At 37.6% G+C, this 25,718-nt stretch overlaps 1 protein-coding gene across 1 annotated transcript; it reads left to right on the forward strand.

The window, feature by feature from the left end:
* The first annotated feature begins 6 nt into the window (after positions 1-6).
* On the forward strand, positions 7-24,343 carry NEDD1 (NEDD1 gamma-tubulin ring complex targeting factor). The gene is made up of 15 exons (XM_042026171.1): positions 7-75; positions 1,097-1,240; positions 3,098-3,192; positions 4,598-4,714; positions 5,878-6,018; positions 10,891-11,120; positions 12,108-12,309; positions 13,261-13,447; positions 16,686-16,817; positions 16,999-17,046; positions 17,466-17,686; positions 18,417-18,561; positions 18,870-19,026; positions 21,284-21,350; positions 22,041-24,343. The coding sequence occupies exons 2-15, from the start codon at positions 1,105-1,107 to the stop codon at positions 22,143-22,145; spliced, it is 1,983 nt and encodes a 660-aa protein (XP_041882105.1). The 5' UTR covers positions 7-75; positions 1,097-1,104; the 3' UTR covers positions 22,146-24,343.
* Positions 24,344-25,718: the final 1,375 nt, after the last annotated feature.

Below are 25,718 nucleotides of genomic sequence, written 5' to 3' on the forward strand. Positions count from 1 at the left end.
CCGGTCCCTCAGGCGGCGCTGGGCCGGGCCGGCGGGGCGAGGAGCGGGGGCTCGGCCCGGTGCCCGCCCGGCCAGGTGCGCAGCGCCGCGGGGAGAGCGCGGGAGCGGGGCCGGGTGGTGGCGATGCTGATGCCGCGGGGCGAGGCGCACCGAGCGGCTCCTCCCGCGGCCTCCGGGGCTGGAGGGGGGAGCGGGAGACAAGCTCCGTGTGAGGCGGGAGGAGCGGCGGGGAGTGGCTCCGCGGGGTGATGCCGAACGAAGGCGTGTGTGGACCCTGAATTTCTTGAGTAGTCTTTTGAGCGTTAATGCTCCCGGCAGTTAGAATGTACGGCCTAAAGCTGTGTGGAAACGTCCCGCAAACTTTGGCTAAGGGGTGGTTATGTTTTCAGCTGAAAGGAAGGCTCACGTTTAGAGTTCTCGTTTGTTGGCTGTTTAAAATTACCGGGGTACAAAGTTGATAGTCAGCGTTTCAAACCAGGCACTGGTTAGCCTGGCTTTAAGTCTTAAAACGGTGTCAGTCAAAACAAGTAGCAGTACATTGTTCCTGGCCTTTTTTTGTTTTGTAATGTTTTGTAAGCTGCGATGAAAGGTGACTCGTCGCTCATATTCTACTGCCAAAGGTTTAGTTTAAAGGATTCTCGGATGTCTCCTTTGGAGTGGTGAGAGATGAACGCTGAATGAGTCCTTTAGGTCCATACTCCCAGCCTTCCCCTGCAACAGTTTGATTCTGGTTTGTATATCCCCATCTACTGGTGAGAAATGGGTCCTTCAAATACTCGGAGCTTCGTGGTAGGCACCTGTGAACTGTGGAGATAAAAGCTTCATTTTAGTCTCTTGATGCCATAGAGAGGATGGCTTTGTGAAAAAGAAATCACACACTTCCTGCAAGAATTCAAGTAGCAAAAGCTTGGAGTGTCTGCTGCTTTCACTCGTGTATGCAGCTGAACGGTACTAACTGTTTAACTCTCCAAATAAATGTCGCAGTCATCAAGAGAACTTCAACGGTACCATTTAAAATTGTTACTTTGAATCGTTAGGTTACCTGTTTTATATTTTTATTTTATGTGTTTTCACTTATTTATTTCTGCCAAAACAGGTGCAGCCATGCAAGAAAGCATACGTTTTGCCTCATCAGGAGATGACATTAAAATATGGGATTCCTCAACTCTAACTGTGGTGGAGCAGTTCAACCCACATATGCCCTCACATCCAGTCAGTTCACTATGCTGGGCCAGCAATAGTATCCTTTACAGTTTCAGCCATATTTTTGTGGGTGTTCTGCAAAATTCCAGTGGTTTTTTTCTTTCCTTTTTTTACTAAAGTGTTTGTAAAACACAGACCTGATGCGTTTTGAAGTCTCATATAAAAAAATTGGTATGTATTTTGTGGTTCCCCGTGTTGAAGGGATTTACAGAATCAGTTCATGATGGTAAATAATTCTGAAGAAGTTTCTTTTCTCTTAGGAGCCCACGCTTTTCTAATGGCTATAATATGCCTGAATTGCCTGCCAACTGTAAAGCTTACTCATTTGTTTCTTCAGTAGTTGATTATGATACTTGCTTTTAAGACAGTGCTTAATTAACTGACAAACTTGAACAAAGCAATTGCTAGTGTAGTAAAATTCTGTACATAGTGTAGTGAGGAAAATTGTAATCAAAGATTTTTTTTTTCCTGGGGCAGCTTCTCGTTGATTCTGATAGTCTTTGATAGTGTACGCTTACCTCTAACCCTGTAGGCAGTGGTTTTCTTTCCATTGCTTGTAGCATTTGGAGAGGAAGCACAAAGGCGTTGGCTGTGTAGGAAAACATCCATAGGATGGTGGTGGTTTATCATCAAAATAGATCTGACCCATTTAGGTCTTTCACCTCTGACTTGAAAGCCAGTTCTAGGATAAGGATATGAGGGGCCAAGTGTTGGATGAACGTGTGAAAAATCTCAGAGGGCTGTCAGATGAACAGCTTGTATGGCTGTTACAGAAGAAGGTGGTGGTGCCTTGTCTTGATGTAGAAGGAGGACAGGATGCTGGCACATAGCAACTGCAAGTTCTGAATATCTGTCCTCTAAGTCAATGTATGAGAAAAAAGTGACACCAATTGGCACACAAATGCATGTTTTAGCTATGGAGCTTTCAGAGAATATGAAGCACAGATATGTTTTCATATGTATGCATACACACTTGTATGTGTTTGGTAAACTTTATCTGTAGACAGTCTGTCTTAAATGCTTTCTGCTACCAAGTCTCCTCTTCATCTCCCAAAACTGAAACAATGAAGGACCTTCCTTTATAGACTTGTCAACTTGTTAGGGATAAAGCATTAGTTTAGGTTCTGCATAGTTTTGTAAAAGTCTGAAAAAGTGCCTTAAAATGATGAAAGCAATAGCAAGCACTACCTAATGGTTCTCTTGTGTTAAATCCAGGCAATTAACCTGTATTATTCTTAAATGAGCAAGTACAAAATCATAATGGGCATTGGCCTGGAGACTAAATGATTAATCAATTTGTTTGGTGGCAGTGCAGGTGCAGTCTCCCTGCTCTGTAGTTCTATAAATGTTCCTATTACTTTGGGGTACTTGCTTTCATAAAAGGTCCTTTTTGACCTTTTGTTTTTCTTTTCTCAGTACAGAGTGGGAGAAATTAGCAACTGCTCATTGTACTCTAGGAACTGTATGGTGAAGTAGTCTTAACATTTGTCATGACCAGGACCATTCTTTAAATCCATAGGCTACTAAGAGCAACAGACATTCCTTTGAACTAGTGACAAATGGGGCTCTTACTTGGGGGTGTGGGGAAACAGAATTGTGGACTGGATAAGCTGCCTTAGTGGTAAAGAGCTCTTAAATAATACCTGGCAGATATTTCTTGTCTTTTCTCTCAAAGAAACTGCTCTCCTGCATTGGCAAGTAAGGGCTGCAGTTAATTCAAGAGCTTCTTAATGAAAGCTTGGAAAATAGCCTTATGTTTCTGTTTCTAGGTCCCTTCAAGGTACAGTCCTTTAGACTGTTTAGCCAATCTGTCTTCTGTTCAATAAGGGAAACTTCCTGTTGCTTTTATTAATCACCAGTATCCTACAATTATGCTCCTTAACTTGTGACAAAGATAGATACCTGGCCACTGCTTCTGCTGCTGGTGATAAAATAGTTGTTTCAAGCTGTAAAAGCAAACCTGTTCCACTCTTCGAAATAGCTGAAGGAGTAAGTATGAGTAATGCTTTTCCCTTATTTTTCCCCACTTCACTTTGTATCCTGTGTGTCTCACATCTGTTCTGCATATTGGCATCAGTTTAATTCTAGTGTTGTTAGAATTGACACATATGTAAAAACATTTCCTTGTGTATTGTTGAACACATATAAAGAGTGGGGGCAATCGTGCTTTTAAAACAGTTCTGTCAGTAAGAAGATACAGATGCAGTTATTCAGATATGATCACTTGAGGCAGTTGGTGGTTCAGATGTGATCTAACATATAGGAGATAGACTAGAGCTCAAGTTTGAACTCATTTTCCAGCTTGAACTGGCAGTATTGTGCATGCCTATGAATTGCACCTGGGAAACACTGGAGTCTATGTAGAGGTTGTTCTTGGAGCGTACATATGCCAGCTTCTGGAATTGCAAGAAACATGAGAATGTGTGTTGTGTTCAAGGCTTTTTTTTTTTTTTTTGTTCCTCTGTTAAATGGAAGTGGGGCACTTCAAAAAGCTGGGCTTAGTTTTAGATGAGTCTCTTCACATGGTCACTTAAATAGCTTGTTAGTGTTCTAAACCATTGTAATTATTCTCCTTGGATATCTGTTGTAATGCTAATTTGGACTGGAAATTTTCTGAAAAGTTGTTCAAACCTTGCTTTTAGGGTGCTGAAAACTCTTCAAAGGTGGAGCGTTTGTCCTGAAGATTTCACTGAATTTGATCTATAACTGATGCAATTCCTTGCAATTTTACCATGTCAATAATTAGATGGACTTGTTTTTTCTTCAGTTAAATCTTGAGAACTTAAAAGTGGATTTTCAACTTGATGGAACTGAATAATAATTTGTCCTCAATGTAGGCCTATCACTAAGATTGACATTTTTTTTTTCAAAAGCTGGTACTTCAGTGATTATTTTAAAAAGAATCACTTAACCAAATTATGAGGTTTGCTGCTATAATATTCCCTGTAATGTTTAGGGAATGTGAAGTATGTAACTTAGGCAACTTCTTGATTTTCTTCTAAAGAATTTTTTTTCCTTAACTTAGGACTTTTTTTAAAAAAACCTCAGTATCTGAATAAAAGACTATGATTGCACTTGATGGAGCTATAATTTAAAGGGAAAATGCATATTGGAGGAAAAAGTGCCAAAAAATTTTAAATGGGAATGGGGAAGTGCGAGCATTTGAGGGTTTATTAATTAATATGCTTACATTTTAAAGTATATTAAATGTATGTCCAAACTGGACTGGATTTTAAGTGCCTTTTGATGGGAAATGGCTGTAGAGTATGAAAGGGTCTGTCAGTGGGACTATTCGTGCTGGTGAAAATGAAAACACACATCAATATGCTTTTAAGTAGATTTGAATAAATCCCTTAATTATCTTTAACATACGTTTTTCTTCTTTCTCCATTAGGCAAAACAGACATGTGTGAGCTTGAATTCTAGTTCTTCACATGTTGTCAGTGGAGGCCTTGATAACACAGTTAATATCTGGGATTTGAAGTCCAGAAAGATTTACCGCAGCCTAAAGGTAAGTTTGGCTGAGGAAGAACTGCAGCTTTCCACTCCCAGGTTTTGCTGCCAACTGTAAAAAATACACTTTTTCTAAGTCTGGTGTCTGTAGTATCAAGGTCACAGATAGGAGCTAGCACACATCTGGGTCTTGTTGAAGTTTGTGTTCTTTATGAGCTGTAAGTAGCAAATTTAACAAACATAGGTAACTTGGTGTTTTCAGAGTACAATTCTATACTTCTATGTGCTTAAATTTTCAGAATAGACTTCTTATTTTGCAAATTTTTATTGATATTGTCTGATGGGGATTTTTTTCCAGGAGTTGCATTCCAGGTAATTGCTGTTTCTAGTATGTCAAGTGAGAAAACACTTCTGTATTTGTAGAGTACTGTAGCAGAACTAATGTTGTGCAAAACTGGGAGATGGTTTTCTTCTAACTGATCCAGTATGAATTCTCTAAAACCTTTTTATGATGCACAAAACTTAGGATGGCTTAGTATCTTTCCCAGATGCCTTAAGCAGTGGTTTGCCCTTATTTAGCACCACTGTTTTAAGAGGCTATGAAACTTCAGCTTTGATTTATACATTTTTTCCTTGGACTTACAGTTTGAAACAAAACTGCTAGGTAGCCAATACATTACTTTAAATATCTATTCCTACCTTTTGGGTTAGAAGTACTCGATTTTCTTCCCCTATATAGGAATATAGGGAACCAATAATATGTTCATTATACAGAATATCATCACTGCAAATGACTACTGAAAAGCTAGTTGGTAGATACGTGTGTTAATGCTAAAGGCGTCAGAAGGGGAAGTTGGCAGTAGCACATCAGATAAACAGAAAATGTATTCAAATATCACTGGTTTCTGGGAGACTTTACTTTAAAAATAATGTTCATAACACCTGTGGTAAATATCTCTGTGGTTGTCCTGTTAAAATATTGTGTATAACTACATGATGATCTTTACTAATTTATTAAAACCACCTAATGCAAACAATCAGAGAGTGGTTATGATTGATCTTTGGTATGTTTTGCTGCTGCTTTCTGTGATATTTCATAACAACTCTTAAATCTTTTAAAATGTTACAGATGGTCATAAAAAATCAAGCTGAAATTTTTTTGCAAAAGCATAAATTAGGAAGAATGTCTAACTCTCTCTCTTTAACCTCCCTTTCCCGCAGGATCATAAAGATGAAGTCACGTGTGTTGCATATAATTGGAATGATGGCTACATTGTTTCTGGATCTTTGAGTGGTGAAATCATCCTGCACAGTGTTACCACCAATTTGTCAAGTATTCCTTTTGGTTATGGCAGCAGACAGGTAGGCTGTGTTAAGTTCCTTTCAGGTATTAAGCTTAATTCACAGTCTTTAGAAATTGAGAGTACATATCAAGAGCTTTTAAGTTTTGTTACTCTGTTTCATTTTAATTTTTAAGAGTGCCCTTAGGGAAAGGAAAAAGCAGGCCACTGTGTGCATTATAGCCTTAAATAATAGGTAGCATCGAAATACAAACTTTTCAAGTGCCTTAATTTCTATACAGGTTAGAGCAAATTTTACTTGTAGACACTGGTTCCTCAAGAACAAACTTTTAGACATCTTAGAACTGATTAAAGCACAGTTGGTTTTACAAACCAAAGCAGGATTTCAACTCATGACTCGATGATATTGTTGCAAAGGGCAAAGATCATGTAGCCTGGGTTCTAACTTATTCAAACCTATCTGTATGGTAGGGGTGAATACAGGCCTGTATTTGGAAATAAGTTTATTTAATATGGAGATTAAAATTGCACAGCTGCTCAAGGAGAAAAGTAATGAGGTTTTATCTTACCTACTTAGCTGTTTAGTTAATATTTGGGAGAACTAGTTTGAAGGAAGATTGTGCACAAGACAAATACAAAGCATATGTACTACTTCAGGACCTTGGTAGGGTTTGCCACTGCAATTCCTTTCTGCAGACTCAAAAGATATTAAAAGAATTAGTGGGTATGACAAGGGGAATTCCCTTGATATGAGCATTTGCAGTAGTAAATGAGCTGTGTTGTCCCATTGGGAATTCCACTGTGTGCTCTTAGTGAGAATTGTCTTGTCTTAGGGATAGCCATGTGTTTGAGTTCTAGACATGCTTTTGTTTTTTACTGAATCATTTTTACAGAGGTAGGAGCTGCCTAGGGGATGCAGAACTGTTGCTTTGGTCCTAAACCTGACCTTTAATGTTGCGAGGAATATTGAAGTTGTGACTTATTCCTTTTGTGTTACTGCAACAGCTTTTTCAGTCTTAGATTGCAGATAGTGTCAAATTAAATTTTTCTCCTGTCTAGCACGAACAGTATAACTTGGTGAAAAATCTCTTTCAATCTCATAGCATCTTGGGAATTATGGTATACTTTCTGATGAAAAATCTCTGTTAAATTTAAACTATCTCTGCTCTTAGGTGCTGCAGTGTCTTTGATCCATTGCCAATCCCATACTTGTGTTGAAGCAAAATTGTACTTCATACTTGGTTTGGTCTTAAAAATCCATCTATACAGTCAGGTCATTTTTCTGATTTGATTGTTACGGTCTTACGAAGAATGTGGATGTGAGGCAGGAGCTACAGGGAGGCCATGGCTGGATTATGCAGCTGAGGTGAATATCCAGAGCGAGGACTATGCTGCAAGTTAATTGGAAAATGAAGAAATTCTTGTGAGGATGATTTGCATGAACCTGTTTGATATATTCAGTTCTTTCCGCAAAAAGTGATTAGGAGTAGGAGAGATGCCATGAATAACTACTTTGTCAGATGAAATCAAGAGGTCTGCTGCAAAGCTGAGTGACCTTTAGGATGGATAAAGCTATTCGATGTGTTAAAGTAATTGCAAACAAAGAGCTCCTGTTCACATTCTGAAAGGTCTATAACATTTTCTTAGGGAGAGCAGTTATTTGATTATAGCTTTAATTTAAAATGGAATTGAGCTGTGATTTTGTAATGAGTTGGCTAGTTGGATGTCCCAGTTTACCAGCTTGCCTTCGATCCTAAAAATGGTCTTTACTTTTATGTGCAGAAATGGCTTTATTGTTGTTTTGGGTTTTAATTGGGGAATCAAAGGATTGGTTCTGCAGTGGAGCAAATATCTGAAGACTCGTGTAATTCTGTTAAATTTAAAAAGCCTTTACTTGATTTATAGCTTAGGGGCCAGGTTTCCTTAAGAGTAAACTTGAATAGATAAACAGTGTATTATACTGTTTGATCCTGGCACTAGTTGTCTGACTTAGGAAGGGTCACCACTCCATAGTAACTTTTTTTAGAATTGAGGAATGTGAAGTCTAACTAACCTTGTAAATTTTAGCTTGTCTGTGTTTGATTCAGCATGGTGGAATGTAGTTACCTTGCCAGTTAATTTCTCATGTTGTGTAGATTCTACAAGTAGCAGAATAGCCCAAGGCTGCCGTGCTTTCTGTGTCTTTAAACAAAATTCTTTTTGTAGGAGCATTGGCCTATATTCTGTTAATTGATTTTAATTTAGAAACACCTTTGTGTTTTATTAGAATTGAGTTCTTGCACAGAGTTGTTTGCAGATCCCGTAATTTGTCTTTGCTATTGGCATTCATTTAGACTACCAGATTCTTATCTGCCTGCTGTTGGGAGGATAAATTAAGGTTTGTTTCAAAACGTAATGTTTGTTCAAGTCTTCACTGCCTGATGCAATTCTCCTAGCAACAGGATTTAGTTCAGCTGTTTGAACAGCTGGCTGATTTGTAAAGGAGTGTGATGGATTCTGGCCACTCCATATACTGAAATGTTGCTGAAGTGGGGAGCAGTGGTAATATGGGGAATGTAGGCATATGAAAGAAAATGGAGAACTTGCCGAGACCTGTGAGATTAAAAGGATAAAGGAGAAAAGGAAATGGCCAACTTGGTAGGATAGGAAGGGAGGTTTGATAAGAGCTAGAAGAGAGTAATCTTGGTGGGCAGAAGGACAGGAGTGAGAAAATTAAACATGAACAGATGCCAGAGCAGTAAAGGGGAAGGTATTTGGAGGTGAAGAATTGAGAGAAATGGGAGAGTCAGGAATGTTTCACGTGTAGATCCTGTTTGTAATTGAAGCTGTTACTCCTGAATCTCTCAGTATTTTTTCAATGTAAATAAACAGAAAAATTATGATAAAAATGTCTCCACTGTGTCCAGTAGAGGACCATATTAATGATGAGGAGTCATACTCGTTCCTATTTGAATATGCAGTTGAAAGTGCCACCTCTTTAAAGCAGGTTGAAGCAATTTGGTGTCCAGCAAGACATGCAGTACAAGTGCTGGAAATGATGCTGGAAGAATATGAAGCAACACGTATCTCCATTAAAATGAAGTTAAAGACAGAAATAGGATAAAGGCCAGTACAATGTATTGTGGTGTGGTCTATGCCAGAATAAAACAATAGCTTTTTGAGAGCAGTTTCAGGCAAATAAAATATAAGAGCACTCATTGGACTGGACTTGAGTAAAGTACTTGATTCAGTGCTTTGTGAGAAAATACTGGAGAGGATGGGTAGGAAACTCTTTACATTGATAAATCAAACAAATATTTTCTTTCATTATCTATCTTGTTTAATAGTTTCAGTAGTGCTTATGATAGTAGAAGTAAGGTCAGCAAAACTGGGGAAGGGTCTGGAGCACAGGTCTTTTGAGGAGCAGCTGAGGGAGCTGGGGTTGTTCAGCCTGGAGAAAAGGAGGCACAGGGGGGACCTTATTGCTCTCTACAACCGCCTGAAAAATAGGTACTAGCAAGGTGGGGGTTAGTCTCTTCTCACAGGTGACAAGTAATAGGAGAAGAGAAAATGGTCTCAAGTTGCACCAGTTTAGATTGGATTTTAGGACAAAATTCTTCTCTGAAAGGGTAGTGAGGCATTGGAGCAGGCTGCCCAGGGAAGCGATTGTGTGACTCTTAAGTAGAGCTATGATGAAACCCAGTGGGAAGGCATTTGCCCATAAGAGAGGGTTGTATCAGTATCCAAAAATGATTGAAATTATAGACACGGGAATAACTGTGACAGAGTAGAAAGTGGGGGGATAACTGAGGCTCTTCTTTTTAGAGTAGGATTTCAAAATTCCTGAGGGAAAGAAGGCGTTGGATTTCTTAATATAAAATGATGATGAGTGAAACAGACTCAAAAAAGAAAATGCAATCTAGGATATTTCAGGGCGGGTATTTACAGTATAAAATGGATGAAGCGTTACTGCTGTTGCAAAGACAGTAGCAAAATATTTTGAGGATCATAAAAGATTTTAGTTGTCCATATTCAAGACAGATTCTTACTGGGAGAGTTGCAAAGAGACTGATGGTACTGGAAAACCAGTCCTGGGGGACTTTCTCACTTATTTTTTATATAGGAAAATAAAGCCTGAAGGAAGGTGAGGTTGCTGTTCATTCAAACAGGGGAAAGCAGCACTGGGGAGTTTGGAAACAGTTTTAAGTGTAAGGGCATTATGGTGACAGGAGTGAATAGATGCAGATGGATCATAAGTAAAATTAATCAGGAAATTGAGTACTGTAATTTAGAATTAGAGCAGTGAGCTTCTGAAACATCCTCTGAAGCAATGTGGTGGAAATGAAGTATATTTTCTGAAAGGCAAGTAAAATTCCTGGATTACCTGGTTCTGTGACAGCGAGGCTGCGTGTGATAAACCACGCATGTTATTCTCTACTGTGGTTTTAGTCCCCAGGGTGAAGTCTGTTCTGCAGGACCTACATACTTGCTTAACTCTGGAATCTGTGTCTTATCAAATTGGCTTATATCCAAGTACCTCAAATCAGTGAAGGGGAATTAAGCTGAACATTCTTGGCAGAAGACTAGTTGGTGAAATAATGTACCTTTTCACTCCTTTAATTTGAGATGAAGTGTGATTCTTTTTTTTTGTGTGAAGGCTGATAATTGCTGAAAAATTGAGAAATTTTTAGAGAAGTTTCCTTTTCTTGTCCTTAATTTTGCTGATCAGCACATATGGTACCCCATAATAGTAAAAAAAGTCTGCCCCTCTGATACCAAAAATGGTATTGTAATGGAAAATTAGTTTTTCCGGTTTTACTATTTGTGTTTCAGAGTTGGAAGCCTTTGTAGACTACTTTAACTTCGTATTCCTCATCTGTTTGTGTCTTTAGAAAATAATGTAATATCGTGTTTAATATTGGTATTAAAATTCATTTTTATGTCTGTTTTACAGCCTATTCGACACTTGAAATATTCATCCTTTAAGAAATCCTTGCTGGGCACTGTTTCTGACAGTGGAAATGTAACTCTCTGGGATGTAAATAGCCAGAACCCATATCATAATTTTGAAAATACTCATAAAGCACCAGCCTCAGAAATCTGCTTTTCTCCAGTCAATAAGCTGCTGCTTGTAACTGTGGGTTTGGATAAAAGAATTATTCTCTATGACACTTTAAGTAAAAAGTGAGTATATGAAAGACCTTTTGATTTTAGAAGATTCGTTATTTGGGTTTTATAAACTGAAAAAACGTGCCGAATTATGACATGAAATAATTCATTCAGCCCCCATTCAGAATGGTTGAAGTGGTTGGCATATTGCTACTGGAGAGCTTGCCCCATAATCTGTTTTGCTTTTTAAGTTAACAAACAATTAAAAAACTCCAAGGCGTGTGGGAACTAATTGAAGCCCAGATTATGAGTGATGTTCCCCAGTGCTTGTGTGTGGGCTTTTCTTGTTGATACAGAGCAGTTAACCTCTGTGAGGGACAGTACAGCCTGCTTTTCTAGTTAGGATAAAAGATGTAACTGTGGTGCACAGAGCTGCTGAGATAGGGGAGAATATTGGCTGAAAAAGCAGGAAATATGGGACATTGGTGAGGGGACTGTGTAGTAAGAGGGTAGGATGGCAAGTGGTTTCGTGGGACATTGGTTTTAGCATGAGTAGTGCTTTACTCTAGCTGAGTAAAAGCAGGAGTCTGTTTGCATTTTGGAAAGGTGTAGTAGAAGGATGCAAACTAAGACCTGAAGTTCTTCCCAGAGCTGTGGGAAGGGTAGAGTTGATAGGCTTGGAAAGCTAGAGGATGAGAGGATGTATGTAGTATGATTGCTGCTGCAAGTGATGATAGCAGTAAATAATGTTGGTGTTTGCTATTAAGAAGGTAATGTGATCCTGTCCCCATGAAGTCTTTTGGGGCACATGTAGTTTTTTTCTTGTTGAGCATGAATGCTTAGTATAAACCTAATCCACTGTGTCTTAAGATAGTTCACTGAATTTACTTGGCATTGGAAGTTGAACTACTGACCTGTAGCTGAATTATGAAAGCTTTGAGATATATATATATATATATATATATATATATATATATATATATTTCTTTTAGATATTCTGTGTAGAAAAGGCCAGCTTCTGAATTCTAAAAGACCCATCCTTGTCCTTTTTCATATTTGAAGGTTACTGACAACAATTGTAGCTGATTTTCCTCTGACCACAGTAGACTTCATGCCTGATGGTACTACTTTGGCTATAGGATGTTCCCGGGGAAAGATCTGGCAGTATGACTTAAGACAACTGACATCACCAGTGAAAACAGTTATTGCTCACAAAGGCTGTGTGAAATGCATACGTCTTCAGTTCAGTAGCACTTTTTCCAAGGTAAAAAAAGCTTTCCTTTTTATTGTTCAATATGCAAATTAATGAAAGCAAAGCATGAGTTTAAGTTCTAAAAAAAGGTTAGCATTCACTGTCTAAGCATTACAGATGCCAACAAAATCAGATCATACCAGCACAGAAATTATAAACTGCTTAGTCTTAACTGCCTCTTTAGGCATTGTTAATTTGGAATTCCCCCCACTCCTAGCCTTAGTGTAGAAATAAGTGGAACTTAGTCATCTAGGTTTTCTGGTGTGGATATGCTGCCTTTGCAGATCAGTTTGTAGCACCTCAGGTTCATTTGTAGGCAGTAGCAGAAAGGTCTGTAATGGCCCTTCCGCTTAAGGAGAAGACACAGGGCTGCTCACCTTGAGATATTTTGTGTGTCCTCTGTATGGACTTTTTGCTGGCACATATAAACAGTGGAGAAGTTAACTAAATAATAGAGAAGACTTAAGAGGTTTTTTCAAGGCTTAATTAGGCTCTACTGTATCCAGAAACCCTGTGCTTTCATTTAATGGACACTGAGAGAACCTTTGAAATGGATTCTTTACCACTCTGAGACTTTCCTTCTCCTTTAGTACACTTACTGCTAGTGGTTAACTGTGCCTGTAAAATTTGGAGTCCCTAGTAATGTAATCCCTTATTTCTCCTATTGTCTAAACCTGGGATCAAAATTGACTCATGCAAGGTCACTCCACTGTTAAATTCTGTTGCTATCTTTGTGAAGGTCCTCACGGTATCTGTATGATAATATGAATGTTTCCCATGCTCTTTGAAGTTACGTTAAGATACCTTTTTTTTTATATTTATAAAGGCATATCGCCTAGGCAACCTTTACAACTTGAACTGAATTTTTTTGCTGTTTTTAAAAAGGAAAGTATATTGGGATACATTTTTACTTCTGGCTGAAGGCATAATAAATTATCTTAATTGGTTCTATTTTTTCTTCAGTCTAACCTTACAGGTTCTTCAAATAAACCTGTGTCCAAAAGAGTAGAAGTCAAAGCTGGTAGTAATCTTGGAGGAATTCAAAATACTGGCATCAAAAACATTGCCCCTCAAGCATCAGCAGCAGTTTCCTCTCATCTTACATTGACTAATGAGAATAAGGGAGGAGAGATTTTTCAGGAGAAAACAGGTAATTTTGTATTCCTACTCTTACAGTATTTGGCATAATGGTGAAGATGGAAGCAATGTTTCGTGTTTTGACCATTACAGTATAAAAATTTCACTGAGGGAAGGGCATTTGTTAGGAAGTATTGTGTGCATATGCATGCACATCTGCATCTTCTTTTCCTTCCCGACTGCATAACACATGCTGTGAGACTGTAGGAGGTAAATTGGGTCCTACTATAAGCTTAAGACAGGTGAAGTCTTATAATTGTGGTGGCACTGTGGGACTATCTCTTGCATTCTGGCTTCTTGTAGATTATGTACATAATGTAGTTACTGATACAATTTCTACTTGGAATGCAGAGCTAAAGGTTTGTAATTCTGTTAACAAATAGGAGTAACAGACCTCATCCAAAAAAAAAAAAAACCCACAAGCAAGCAAAACACAGAGAAAAAAAAACCCAACCTAGTCCAAAAACCCAAGTGACAACTGAACTGTATTTTTGTGAGAGGCATGATTCCAGTATCACATGGTAGGAAAGATGTTAAATATAGTTGCAAGGCTGATTAGTTGTATAACTGTACTTGCTATCTATGCCTCTGAAATTAACAAGTTCTTCGTAAAAATTCTGAGCATTCCGAAACTCTGCCACTGTGTGAAATGTACTCTTAAAATTTTATTTATTCAAGAGTTCTGAAAATATCAACTCAGTGACACTGCTAGTTTGATTCTTGAAAAAAATCCTCAATCCATTTTAATGCAACAGTACTTTTCCCCTCCCTTTTAAAATAAGGAGAAATACATTTAGTAACAGTAATTAGGCAATAAGCCACTGCAGTACGTAGGCATGTGTATTAATGACCTCCCTTGGGTATGCAGTAAAGTATGATGTGAAGTAGAATGTTTCCTGTGTATGCAAGAAATGCTGCTAATCAACATTACTGAATGGTGAAATTTTTATTTTGGTTAAAACATATGATTTATTATCTTTATTTGAAGGTATAATGTCTGTTACCCCTTAAAGAGGACCATGCATAATACATAAATGTTTTAAGAAAATAAAGGCTTACCAAGTAAAACAGTTTTCTAATCTGAGTGTTCACTTTAAAAGTAAACACCTCTGAATACTCCAGAAGATACGGTCTTTAAGGTTAAGAATGGGAATGGATGAGATACCACAAATGGCATTTGTTCTCTGGAATTTCTTCTAGAACCTGTTTATGGGACTTAACTTTGGAGAAATAAGGGACATTCAGCAAAGTAATCTGATAGTTTATTTAAACAAAATGGAAGCTTTCTACCACAGGTAGTTTTAAGGTACAAAAGTATAAATGAAGTCAGAATGTGGTGAGAAACTTGGATGTACTTTGAGCGGGCTTCCCATAAACTCCTATTTAACAACTGTTGTCTGGTTTAGGTACTTAACTACATTTAGATTACTGGGAATGGGTAAAAGTGCACAAGACATTTTGACCCAACTTTACATTACACTTTCTCCACGTAGATCCTCTAAATTTTGACACAGGTTGATATTGCACTTCTAATTTGACTCAGTATACCAAGTATTTACTTAACTAGCAAGTGCAATCCTGTGTTGGTGTCACAACTGACACATCTGAAGAAGTAGGGAAATGTAATACATTAATACATTTTTATATATTATATTTAATATATTAATACATTTAAATGTGAAATCTTAAACATGACTCAGGTTCCACTTAAGGTAAATACTTGGACATGATCAATTGCGGTCACCCACTGACACTGACCGTGCGGTAATTATGCCTCCCCTGCTTGGGGAGAATTTTAGAGTCTTTGCCAGGAGCCCGAGAGACGAATGGGGCTATCAGCCTTCTCTGCTTTCAGATAGTTGTTTATTAAGCCTTATCAGAGAAATAGAGCCACTTAATGTGACCCAGACATAGCACAGAGCAGAGAATGCAGGAGAATGCCCAATTATCAAGATTACACAGTCTTTTAAAGGTAAATTAACCAATGGTCACTAAAAGCGTACATTATTTTTACTTTTCCACCAATGTATAATAAATCATCTAGTCACGTAGACAGGAACTGCGGAATTCTTTATCCAGTCATCCCAAACTACTTCTACTGCAGAATATGGAGTAGTAGAAGAAGGAGGTCTGGAGAACAACAACAATCCTCCATTTTGAAGTTTTTTGCTTTTATCTATTTACTATATTAACAAACCCAAATCATCTAAATTTTTCACCCTGTGACAATCTTACATAATATTTATTCTATCACCTAGTTCACACCAGTGTAGGTTCTAATTCTTCCCAGAGGATAGGCAATTTTTTCCAAGGACAAAGGTCAAAACCAGTGCTGTCTAGGGGGGTAGAACCCTTCAAAACAGGCAGAGAAATATTCTCTGTACTCTGGGTTCCTACAACCCACACAGTCATATTTGGATCACTTGAGCAAGTAATCCCACATAGAGAAGTACTTAGAGGTTTTATGAACATTTTATGAAATTATGAAAGTTTTTTTGGTGGTTGTCTGAGCAGTTTAATTAACCTCTCTAAAAACTGTAGTTTGAATAATTACTGAGCATTTTTTTGACTTACGATATGCTTCCATTCTTCAGACAACTGTCCTTAGTACCATGCATACAAAAGCCAACTTTTTTTTCCCCCCTGGATTGGGTCAGGGATGGGGCTTGAGGGTAAAGTGGGGAAAGGTCTAGGAAGAAGTTTGGTTGGGGTTTTTTTGTCTGCAATTTTAACTCAAATTCAATCTTCTATTATTAGAATATATAAATTGATTTTCTAATATTAGAAATAAGCAGAGCATATACTAGCACTAGGAAAGCTTTAAAGAAGATGTTTCACATATTTTCTCTTGGAATGCTTAATGGCCCCAGTACAGCAAATTCCTCTTCTTGCAGAACAAATTTTAATTTTTATCATCTGGAAGTGGTTACCTTATTAGCAGAAGGTGCAGTCACTAGTTTTCACTTCACCTGATCCAGCATAAAATTGCTGCATCCATCATAATAGATTTCTCTGAACATGGGTGGGTTCTCCAGTTTTACAACCCTCCTCTTTAGCTTTAAGTTGTAGTCACCTTTGTTGACAGCCCACATGAAGAAGTTAAAATTGCCCCTATAAGTGGTATCCGCAGACAGTTCTCAAGTGCTTATTGGACTTGCCAGGTGTCATGCTTGGTGTGAGATTGTTCAGCCATAATGTATGTTATTTTTGGAAAAGGTCAATTACTAACTGAATGTTACTGTTTTTTGAAGGTTTTCCCCATAGTTCCAGCTTGGATGTCATTCCATCTAAAGAAACAGATCATGGGAAAAGTGCTGAATTAAATAACTTTGATGATTTGGGTCGAAGTAGTTTAGGAGATGTGTTTTCTCCAGTCAGAGATGGTAAGTTACTAATACTGAAATTTGTAAAGCATCGTTTGTGTGCATGTAGTGTGACAAAATGTCATTTAGGTCTTATTGACTGCTGTACCTACTTGATATTTAAATTCGTCTTTGATTATGGACTTGATGCAGTGATACAAATAAACACTTCATTTGTCTTCTGTGTTCTGCTATTTTGTAGATATTATTGCAAATAAAGTGACTGAAGATCCTCAAGGAAAAGGAAGTGGTAAGCATATGATAGTGATAGGCCTTTGGAGGTCTGTGCTAGTTCTCACATGCTGATTTTCTCATACCATTGAAAACAAGCAAATGACGAAAGCAGACACTGAAACAACTTTTCTGGAAATTGTTTGACATGTTGAGGCAGTAGCAGGAAGTCAAGAGTATGGTTCTAAAGTGATTGGTATTTTTCCTTTATACAATTTATAGTGATATACAAAGGCTTTTCCTGCTTTTTTTTCTTACTGTTATAAGGATGGTAGCAGCATAAGTTGGATTTAAGGATTTAGTTTTTGCGGGGTGCATTTTTTGGCAATTTCTTTTGTTAATCAGTTTTGTATGAGTGTGCAGGCATTTTAATTGTGGGATAGATTTGGTGTGGGTGTTTATTGACCTGTGTGTTTCATCTTTCCCATTTCATTTTAGGCCTGGATTTCCAGTCCTACCTTGTGGGTTTGGATTTTCTCCCACAGCCGACCACTGCCTTTCCAGTAAAAAGAAACCCAGTGGGCAGTAGTGCACAAGGGATACAGTCTAGCCCATTACATGCACTTGGGGGATCTCCAATTAAAGAAGAAGAACATCCAGAGACTGACACTAAGAAAATAAGTCTTGGAAAACAAGAATCTAAAGAAGTCTTAAAGCAGGTATTCTTGTTATGAGTGGTCTTCTTAGAATCTTGACAGAATGTTACTACTTGAAGAAAAAAATCCTGAATAATGCCTCATCTAATTTTATTTTGTAATTCTGTTCACACACTATTAACACTTATCCATAAAACCTTTTTTATTAGGTGATTTAGGTGAATTGGCCTTCAGCAATGGAAGATAAATGTATGTTTGTCTTAAATAAGATCAAGTTACATAAGTTTCCGTGAAACAAAACAGGTAGCCTGAGGAGTATTTTGATTTTTTTCTAGAAAATCAAGAAGGATCACTAGGTGGTTGCACCAGTATGATTGATTGTTGTTTGTTAGATCAATTCCACCCTCTTCTTTCCCTGTTCTCAATCTCCCTCTTTTTCTTGAGATATCTTTAATATGCCTCTGCACAGAGCTTTGCTACTTTTGTATTGCTCTTGAGAAGTCTGAGTTTGCTAGGAATGATATAACTTAGTCACAGCAGTTTTGATGTGAAAATTAAGAGGCCCCCGCCTTTTGCACTTGCTTCCATGTGCCCACTTGAGGCAATTTGGAATGTTTTAGCAATCAGTTTTTCAGATATCTTGCTAGGAAATGAAAAGCACGTATTTCTGAGTAGATTCCTAAAAGCAAAAATGTTTGAAAGTGCATTTTGGAAAACTTAGTCTTCAAATGCAATTAGACAATTGTAACAAGTAGATTTCATCTTTAAAAGAAAAAAATATTTTTGTTGTCAGGTTTCAAAATCAAGCTTATCAAGCACAGAACCTATAACTTTAAGTTCTTCACCATCATGCACTCCTGATGCAAATGACAAACTAATGAAGAATATTCAGGCCCATCCTGCATATGATCTACCAGTAAATGGTACTACCTCAACAAGTAAGTTGATAATTTTGGCCCAATTCTAGGTGTGGTTGATTGTAAGCTGATTTGAAATCTCGTAAAATGGACTTAGCATTAAAAAAAGAACATCTGATCTCGATTCTTTAAATCGAGCCAGCCCTCCTAGAATGTCTCTGGTTGCCTCTGAAAAGACTCATTCTAAATATGTTTAGGTTTCTTTTACCAAGCAATATTTGAGGTAAAATTAATGAAATAAATTTTTTTTAAAGTATCAGGGTAATGCAGAATATGAGGGGGTTTTATTTGTCTTGAGGGTTCTCAATATTTTATTTTCAATTGTAAAGGTTCAAAGATAACATCACCTGTCAGTGCTGGAGTTGCAAGTTCGTTGTCAGAAAAAATAGCAGAAACCATTGGGAGTAGCAGACCAAATGCACCTCTGACATCAATTCAAATAAACTTCATTCAGAATATGATACAAGAAACAATGGATGACTTCAGGTACTTGTATTCATGCAGTGTTGTTGTTTTCAGTGACATGTTTTCTTAATGGGATGTTTCAGCATTTGCTCTTAACAAATTTCTCTTTGGATTAGAAAATTACACCATTTATAGCCCTATGTTTTAAAGTCTAAGTATGAAACTTAGATTTTAATAGCTCTGATGACTAATTAGACTGATGCCTCCGAGGGCTGTTGGTGTATGACTTTGCTGACGTTTCCAGAATGAGTGAATATTTCTCAGGTGGTAAATGTAGTCTGCATGGCGAGGTTCTTACTCTTTTCCTGAAGCCTTGCGCTGTTTTCTTTCCCTTGTTGCTCATCTCCCTATCCCAGCTGGAGAAATTTCAATGCTGAGGAGAGTTTGATGTAGCCAGTTGACTTGTGTTGGCTTTGATTGTTGTTAGCTTGGCATGTGTAAGGGTAAAACAGTGTGTGTTTATTTCTGCTGGTGAAGCTTTGCATTGAAATAATGTCTGTGCTGTAAGTGATGGTTGGTGTCAGATTACTTTGTGGATCCAACCAACATTCCAAGTGTTCTGAAAGAATTCAAATTAGCACAGTTCTATTTAGAGTGGAGTTTGAAGAAGGTGAAGAAGTTAAGAGAATCGTATCTAGGGGATCACTTCTCAACCCATGTTTAAGATGAAATAGGTTGAATGGCGATGATGGAGAGGAGAAGAATTGCTGGGCAGGGGAAATGCTGCTGTCTTGATGACAAAAAGCAATGCAAAACTATCTTAATAGGTCTGTGTACTATGGCTGTTCTGTATCTGCCAACAGAAAAAATACATCAGATGTTATTTAATGTCTTTACATAAATATAATATGGTAAAACTCACCTGGGATTTTTTGGCAATAAACATGCATCTGATGAAAACCTGTAACTGATGTGACTTAAAATGCAGTCTATGTATTGCAGATGTGTTTTCTTGAAAGTCTGTGTTCAGGCATCCCAGAGTTAGAAGTTATGCTTGCCAGTCTTTTACTTCCAGTACCTGAGATCTGGAGCCTTAAATACTGTGTTTTTCCTCTGACCTATACTTTCTGGAGTGACTGGAAAGGTGTGCTGGCCCCTTTCCCAGTAGTAAGTTGCAGATACATTTAAACTGATCATAAAGGATTGTTAGTACTGGAGTCAGTAAGAGGGAAGGGAACTATTGCAAGCTTCTCATTGATGTAACTACCTTTCAGTCTCTGGAATCTAAAGAAAGGATTTTTTTTCTTCCTCGCCTGAAATTCATTCCTCCTCAAGTAATGGGGGGAAAAGCCCTGGGCCTTTAGGAAAGGACTAGGAATAATATGATTAATTTGGTTCCAAAAAGATGTTTGTTTCTTTATCTCCCAGTCTTTGGGAGATAACCTCTATCTTTGGATTTATAAGATGCTAGCTGGCATCTATACTTGATACACTCAAAGAAGATTGCCTTCAGTAGGAGTTCTGTAGCGCAATAATCTATGGAAAGAGAAAGTGAAGATTCCCTTTGGGTTTGCTGTATGTTTGAAGAAAGGAAAATGAAGTAAGGTCTGTGTGCATCCACTTAAGAAACACCTTGCTGTGTCAGGCCAGTGGTACCTATAGCACAGTACTCAGTCCTAGATAACTGCACTGTGCTGCACTCTTCAGGAGGAACTTGTGAGCTGTCCTCCTTGTTCTTCCTCAGCATCTGGAACTGTTGTATTAGTCTCCTGTTCAGAGACTATTTTCAAGCATGGCTTTTGTAGTGTGGAATGGTTGTCCATGAATTAATGAATTCATGTCCACAGATTAACCTGGATTAGTCTATGGGCTTGAGGGTAATGTTATCACTTATCACAGTTGATGTTTTGGGCCCTTTTACAAAAAGGTGCTGAAAGTCATGTCCTGAAAAGGTGTATCTCCAAGTACAGATAAATATCTTTCTCTGTGGTGCTTGTGATCAAGGGATTGAAAATCAGCTTTGAATGGTAAAATAAAAGGAGTTTATAGTTTGCAAGTGAAAAAAGAATCTTGATATCACCATATATATGTTTATGTTTCTAAACTTAAAAGGTTCTACATCTTTGTGTATGCTCAAAAAATGGTACTTAAAAAATCGATGTCACAACAAAAGCATTCCAAAAATATGTCATAGAGGATTATGTTCCATGGTCTAAGGGTTTCTAGACTCTCGTTGGGAGTGAAGGTGAGGAATTGTGAAGTTTTGGGTGCTGAGGGTTGGAGAGAGACTGGTTCCTAAATAAGTCTAAGCATTGTCCTTTTGCAATTCTTCCCTCAGAGAAGCATGCCATCGAGATATTGTGAATTTGCAATTGGAGATGATCAAGCAATTCCATATGCAGTTGGTACGTACAAAGACCATGATGGGAAATGTATTCACTTTTCAATTTTGGTAATACCAAATTTGGTAATATCAATCTTTTCTCAAAACTGAAAATGTATTTTATTTATTAAGACCAAGAAAGGGAGGATTTGATATGGAGGGGGACAGTATGAATGGGAATCCGTTAAATTGTTTTTTGTTTGATTGATTAATAAAGGGAACCTGGGGATTGAGTAGGTATAAATTCCATATTTCAGGAGTTTTAAACAAATGGAGATGTCCTTTGGAAAGGGCCAAAGTCTGGGTAAGGAGAAGAAAGATGGAATTCAAATAGAAAGCTTCACTTGTATGTACTGTATGCATACTGAGCTGTTCTGTATTCTTTAGCTTCACCTTTTTATGAATCTTTGTTCTTTTGATCTGTGTTAAAAAGACCTTGTCTCAGTACTGAGCATTTAATGGAACCTGCATTAGGAGATTCTCATCCTGAAGAACTGCAAAATATCCTTTGATAAAATATTCACTAATGTGTTAATGATCAAAATGCTGTATGTCAGCATAAAAAGGAAAATCTTACTTTTCTTATCAGAAGTTTTTAAAAACAGAATTATCTGCATTATTTCATTTTCAAAAGAAATATGAAAGCCAGTAGGGTAAAACTGGAGTTACTAACTTTATTACTACTGATTGGGACTTTTTTTCTTTTCTGTAGAATGAAATGCACGCTTTACTTGAAAGATACTCTGTAAATGAAAGCTTAGTAGCTGAAATTGAGAGACTGCGAGAGGAAAACAAAAGACTGAGGACTCACTTCTGAAAAATTTACTTTGCTAATTTTATTAGCATGAACTCACTACAGGTGATGTGTTGTCTATGGCAGATCATCTAGGATCATTGAAGTATTGTTTGAAGACCTGCTATTATTTTGAACATGAATCTGTTCTTCTAAATAACTGGTGTAAGATACTATATGTAATTATAAAATTTGTAGCAGATAGGCACTGTATAAAGAACATTTGCATCCTCATGCTAACCACCTTGAGACGCAGCCGTCTAACAGAAAAACTGAAAGGACAAGTACATTATTGGAGTTTTAGCAATACGTAAAGTGCCTTTTCATAAACAAAATTAAACCAGGACAGATGCTTTTACTGTAAGAACTTTTTTATATATACCTACTTTTCTATCTGCTTCTTTATTCTGCTGCTGTCAGAAACAATCACTACAGCTTGCCTTTCAGATACTTTCCTTGAAGAAAAAGGGGAGCGAAAGCTCCTCTTTTGCACAACACGGAGTCTTGTTTACAAAGAGTTGGAAAGTACAGTAGTCAGTTAAGTTCGTTCAACTGGCAACTCTTCAGTCCTGAGTAAAACTAGAGCTTGAAAATATTCCCAGATTTCGTGCCACAATCTTTCTTGTTGAATTCATAAGTTTGTTATTCTAACAAATGCTACATCAACTACACAATGAGATTTTTTGTTATTACTTTGGCTGTGAATTAGAATTCTTTTTATTTACATGTATTTGAATGTTGTCATAGCTTGTCTGATTTGAATGCAACTTTAGTCTTCAAAATGTAAGTATATTGATAATGTAGCCATTAATAATGCGGCAATGTGTAAATGAGGTCTTTCAGTCTTTGACTCAAGCACCTTTTGTGCCCAACCTCCCCTTCCATTCATAGTGAGCAACACTTAATACTGAGCAGTTTTGTTGCGATTTTGAGTCTTCTTGGTTAGCATTATTGTGGCCTTCTTGAGATAGCTGCCTAACAAATCTATTATCTTGTATGATTAACAGCCATTAAAGAGAGATCATTACTTCAGTAGCATAATAGTGTGTATTATTATAATCATACTGGTGTGTAAACATTTCTGAAATGAAGCTCAGTGTGAAGTCCTGACTGTTGAAGTGTGTGGGATATTTGGCATGGCCTTTATTTTGCCAAGAAGATTTAATTTAATCTTAAATTTTAAATTTCTTTAAAAATTAAATTAAAATGTTTAAGTGAGTTAAATTTTTTTCTGAAAGACGACTTCTACAGGTGCTTCGTGCTATTTAAGTTGTTCTGGAGGCTTCTTAATTTTCCCTCTAATACTTGCTTGTTTCTTTTCACAAATTCAAAACTCAAAGGAAGTCTGAAGAACATGGCAGGTTAATTAGTTACAACATCTAGTGTTTAAATCCATGATGACACTCTTCTACTAAATGAGTAGATAAATAATGAAAGCCATACTATATAGTATAACTTATTTTTATATGTTGCAAAACTAAAAGAAAAACTCCAAACCTGTCTATAACTTTTCCTTACCTTTTTTAAAAAGAGACTTCCTTTTTGTAATGTTATTCAATGAAAAACCGTCTTGTAGCAAAACGAGAGTGTTCAAGTAGCCTTTAATATTAGGAAAATGACTTTAAATGTCTGTTCTACTGCTTTTATAAGCTTTAAAAAATATTTCTATATTACATATAACTTCATAGTGAAAGGAAGCAAAGAACATTGGGGTTTTTTTACTAACTTAACACAGTCTAGAGAGCTCTATGGTAAGTTCATGTGATATGTAAGCTTGACCTATAGACTACACAGTTCATGAAGACAGTAGTAGTTGAAGGTAGCAAAAATATCTTAGCATTCTTCTATGTGCTTTCCAGTGTTAATGAAGTAACCTTGCATATTTCCGTCTCTTGGTTTGTTTCTTCAAGTGCTCTTGCTGGTGTACCCGGATGACAGCAGGGAATTAGACAAGTATCTTGGGTATTTTGCTTGTAGGTAATTTGTTTTCTTGACTCAGAACTGTATAATGCTTTTAATTCCCAAATGGCAGTGACTAGAGCAAGAGTGATTAAAAATATTTTTAGGGCTTTTGTCCGTATCTCAGGATTACTGTAGCGCAAGTGGCTACACATGGTGTGTGGAGACCCACTCTGCCTATCACTATAAGGGTATGTTTTGCCTTGTACTCAATCTGATTTGTATGTTAAAATAAAGCTTGTTTTAACCTTTTTGAGGAAAAATCTGTGGTGACCTGCTTATTAAAGAGAATAATCTGTATTGTAATTGTTATGCCTCATCAGGCATGCTCTACCTGAAATTCTGGAGTAATTGCTCTTCTGCCTCTGTGGCTTTGTGTAGACCACCCAATCACTTTCACAGAAATGTTCACAACACCTCATGTTCTTGGAGTAAAGGACAGATGAGCAGTTTCCCCTTCCAACTTGAAAACTTACAGTCATGCCAGAGAGATCATGTTCACAGCTAAAAATCATGTTCAAGCACATGTTTTGGGCAGGGGGAATGATCTTGTCTCCGAAGGTCTTGGTGAGCTGGAGATCCTGCATCTTCTTCATGTTAAACTTAACGGATGTTTAATTTTTTAAATTCCCTTCTCTCATGCGAATACAGACTTACTGTGATGAGAAGTTTATTTGCAGTTTCCAGGTAGGTAAGGTTTGAAAACTGATTTTGACTAATTGATTTATACTCACAAAAATGCAAAATGCCAGCATGTTCTTACTTCCTGGCTGCAGTCCACCAGTGCCGGATACACACGCTGTACTCTTCATAAGCACGACAAGGATGAATTTGGAAGTTGCACATTGCCCCTCCTGTACAAGGAACATGGCATACTAGGAGAAAGAACATGCTTTACGGACTGCATTGCCAAATTGTACAGTTCCTTGCCAGCAGATATCCTAGATACTAAAGCTAAAGATGAAAAATGATTGTAGATTATTTGTATATAAAGGTAACAGATCTGATACTGCTGAGTGCTTAAGGTTGACAGGTGCTGTGTCTGTGCTTGCCCACCAGTGCACTTGTGTCTGCGTGTCATTACTGCTGCGTGTCAAGAGCTGCACTTTCTGGTCTGTCTGTGTACAGCCATTTTCACATCACCTCAGGCCATGCATCTGGGTGATGCTGAACAGATTTCTCAGCTGTGGAAAGAATTTTGTACTCTTTCTTAAGCATCTGTGCCAGGCACACTGGCAAAGATAAGCTACAAGGTCAGAGGGACAAGAATAAAAAATCTGAGGTGTTTTCAGAATTAACTGTGAAATTAGCTGTGATTCTGGGTGTCTCTCTGTAGCCAAGGAACTACAGACACTACCTGTGCACTTCACATTTTCATATTTGTCTGGCACAGCTATAGGACAAGGAAACTTAACAGTGGAATCATACTCAATGACTGTTTCAAAAGTCATGGAAAGCACATCTTTTTTTAGCTGATTCTGGCAGTTGAAGCAGTGATACACTTGTGGGACTAAGCCACACATCCTTCAGATGTTCAGACGTGGACGATGTCGTATGTAGTGTGCTGTCTACAGCAGTTGTTAATAGCACTTTTTGCTACATCACCACTTGTACTAAAATTAGGGGCTCATGAGATGT

The sequence above is a fragment of the Corvus kubaryi genome, unplaced genomic scaffold (assembly GCF_017639235.1).
Source record: "Corvus kubaryi isolate FWS band 111438036 unplaced genomic scaffold, C.kubaryi_AGA036_p1.0 129, whole genome shotgun sequence".
Lineage (NCBI taxonomy): Eukaryota > Metazoa > Chordata > Aves > Passeriformes > Corvidae > Corvus > Corvus kubaryi.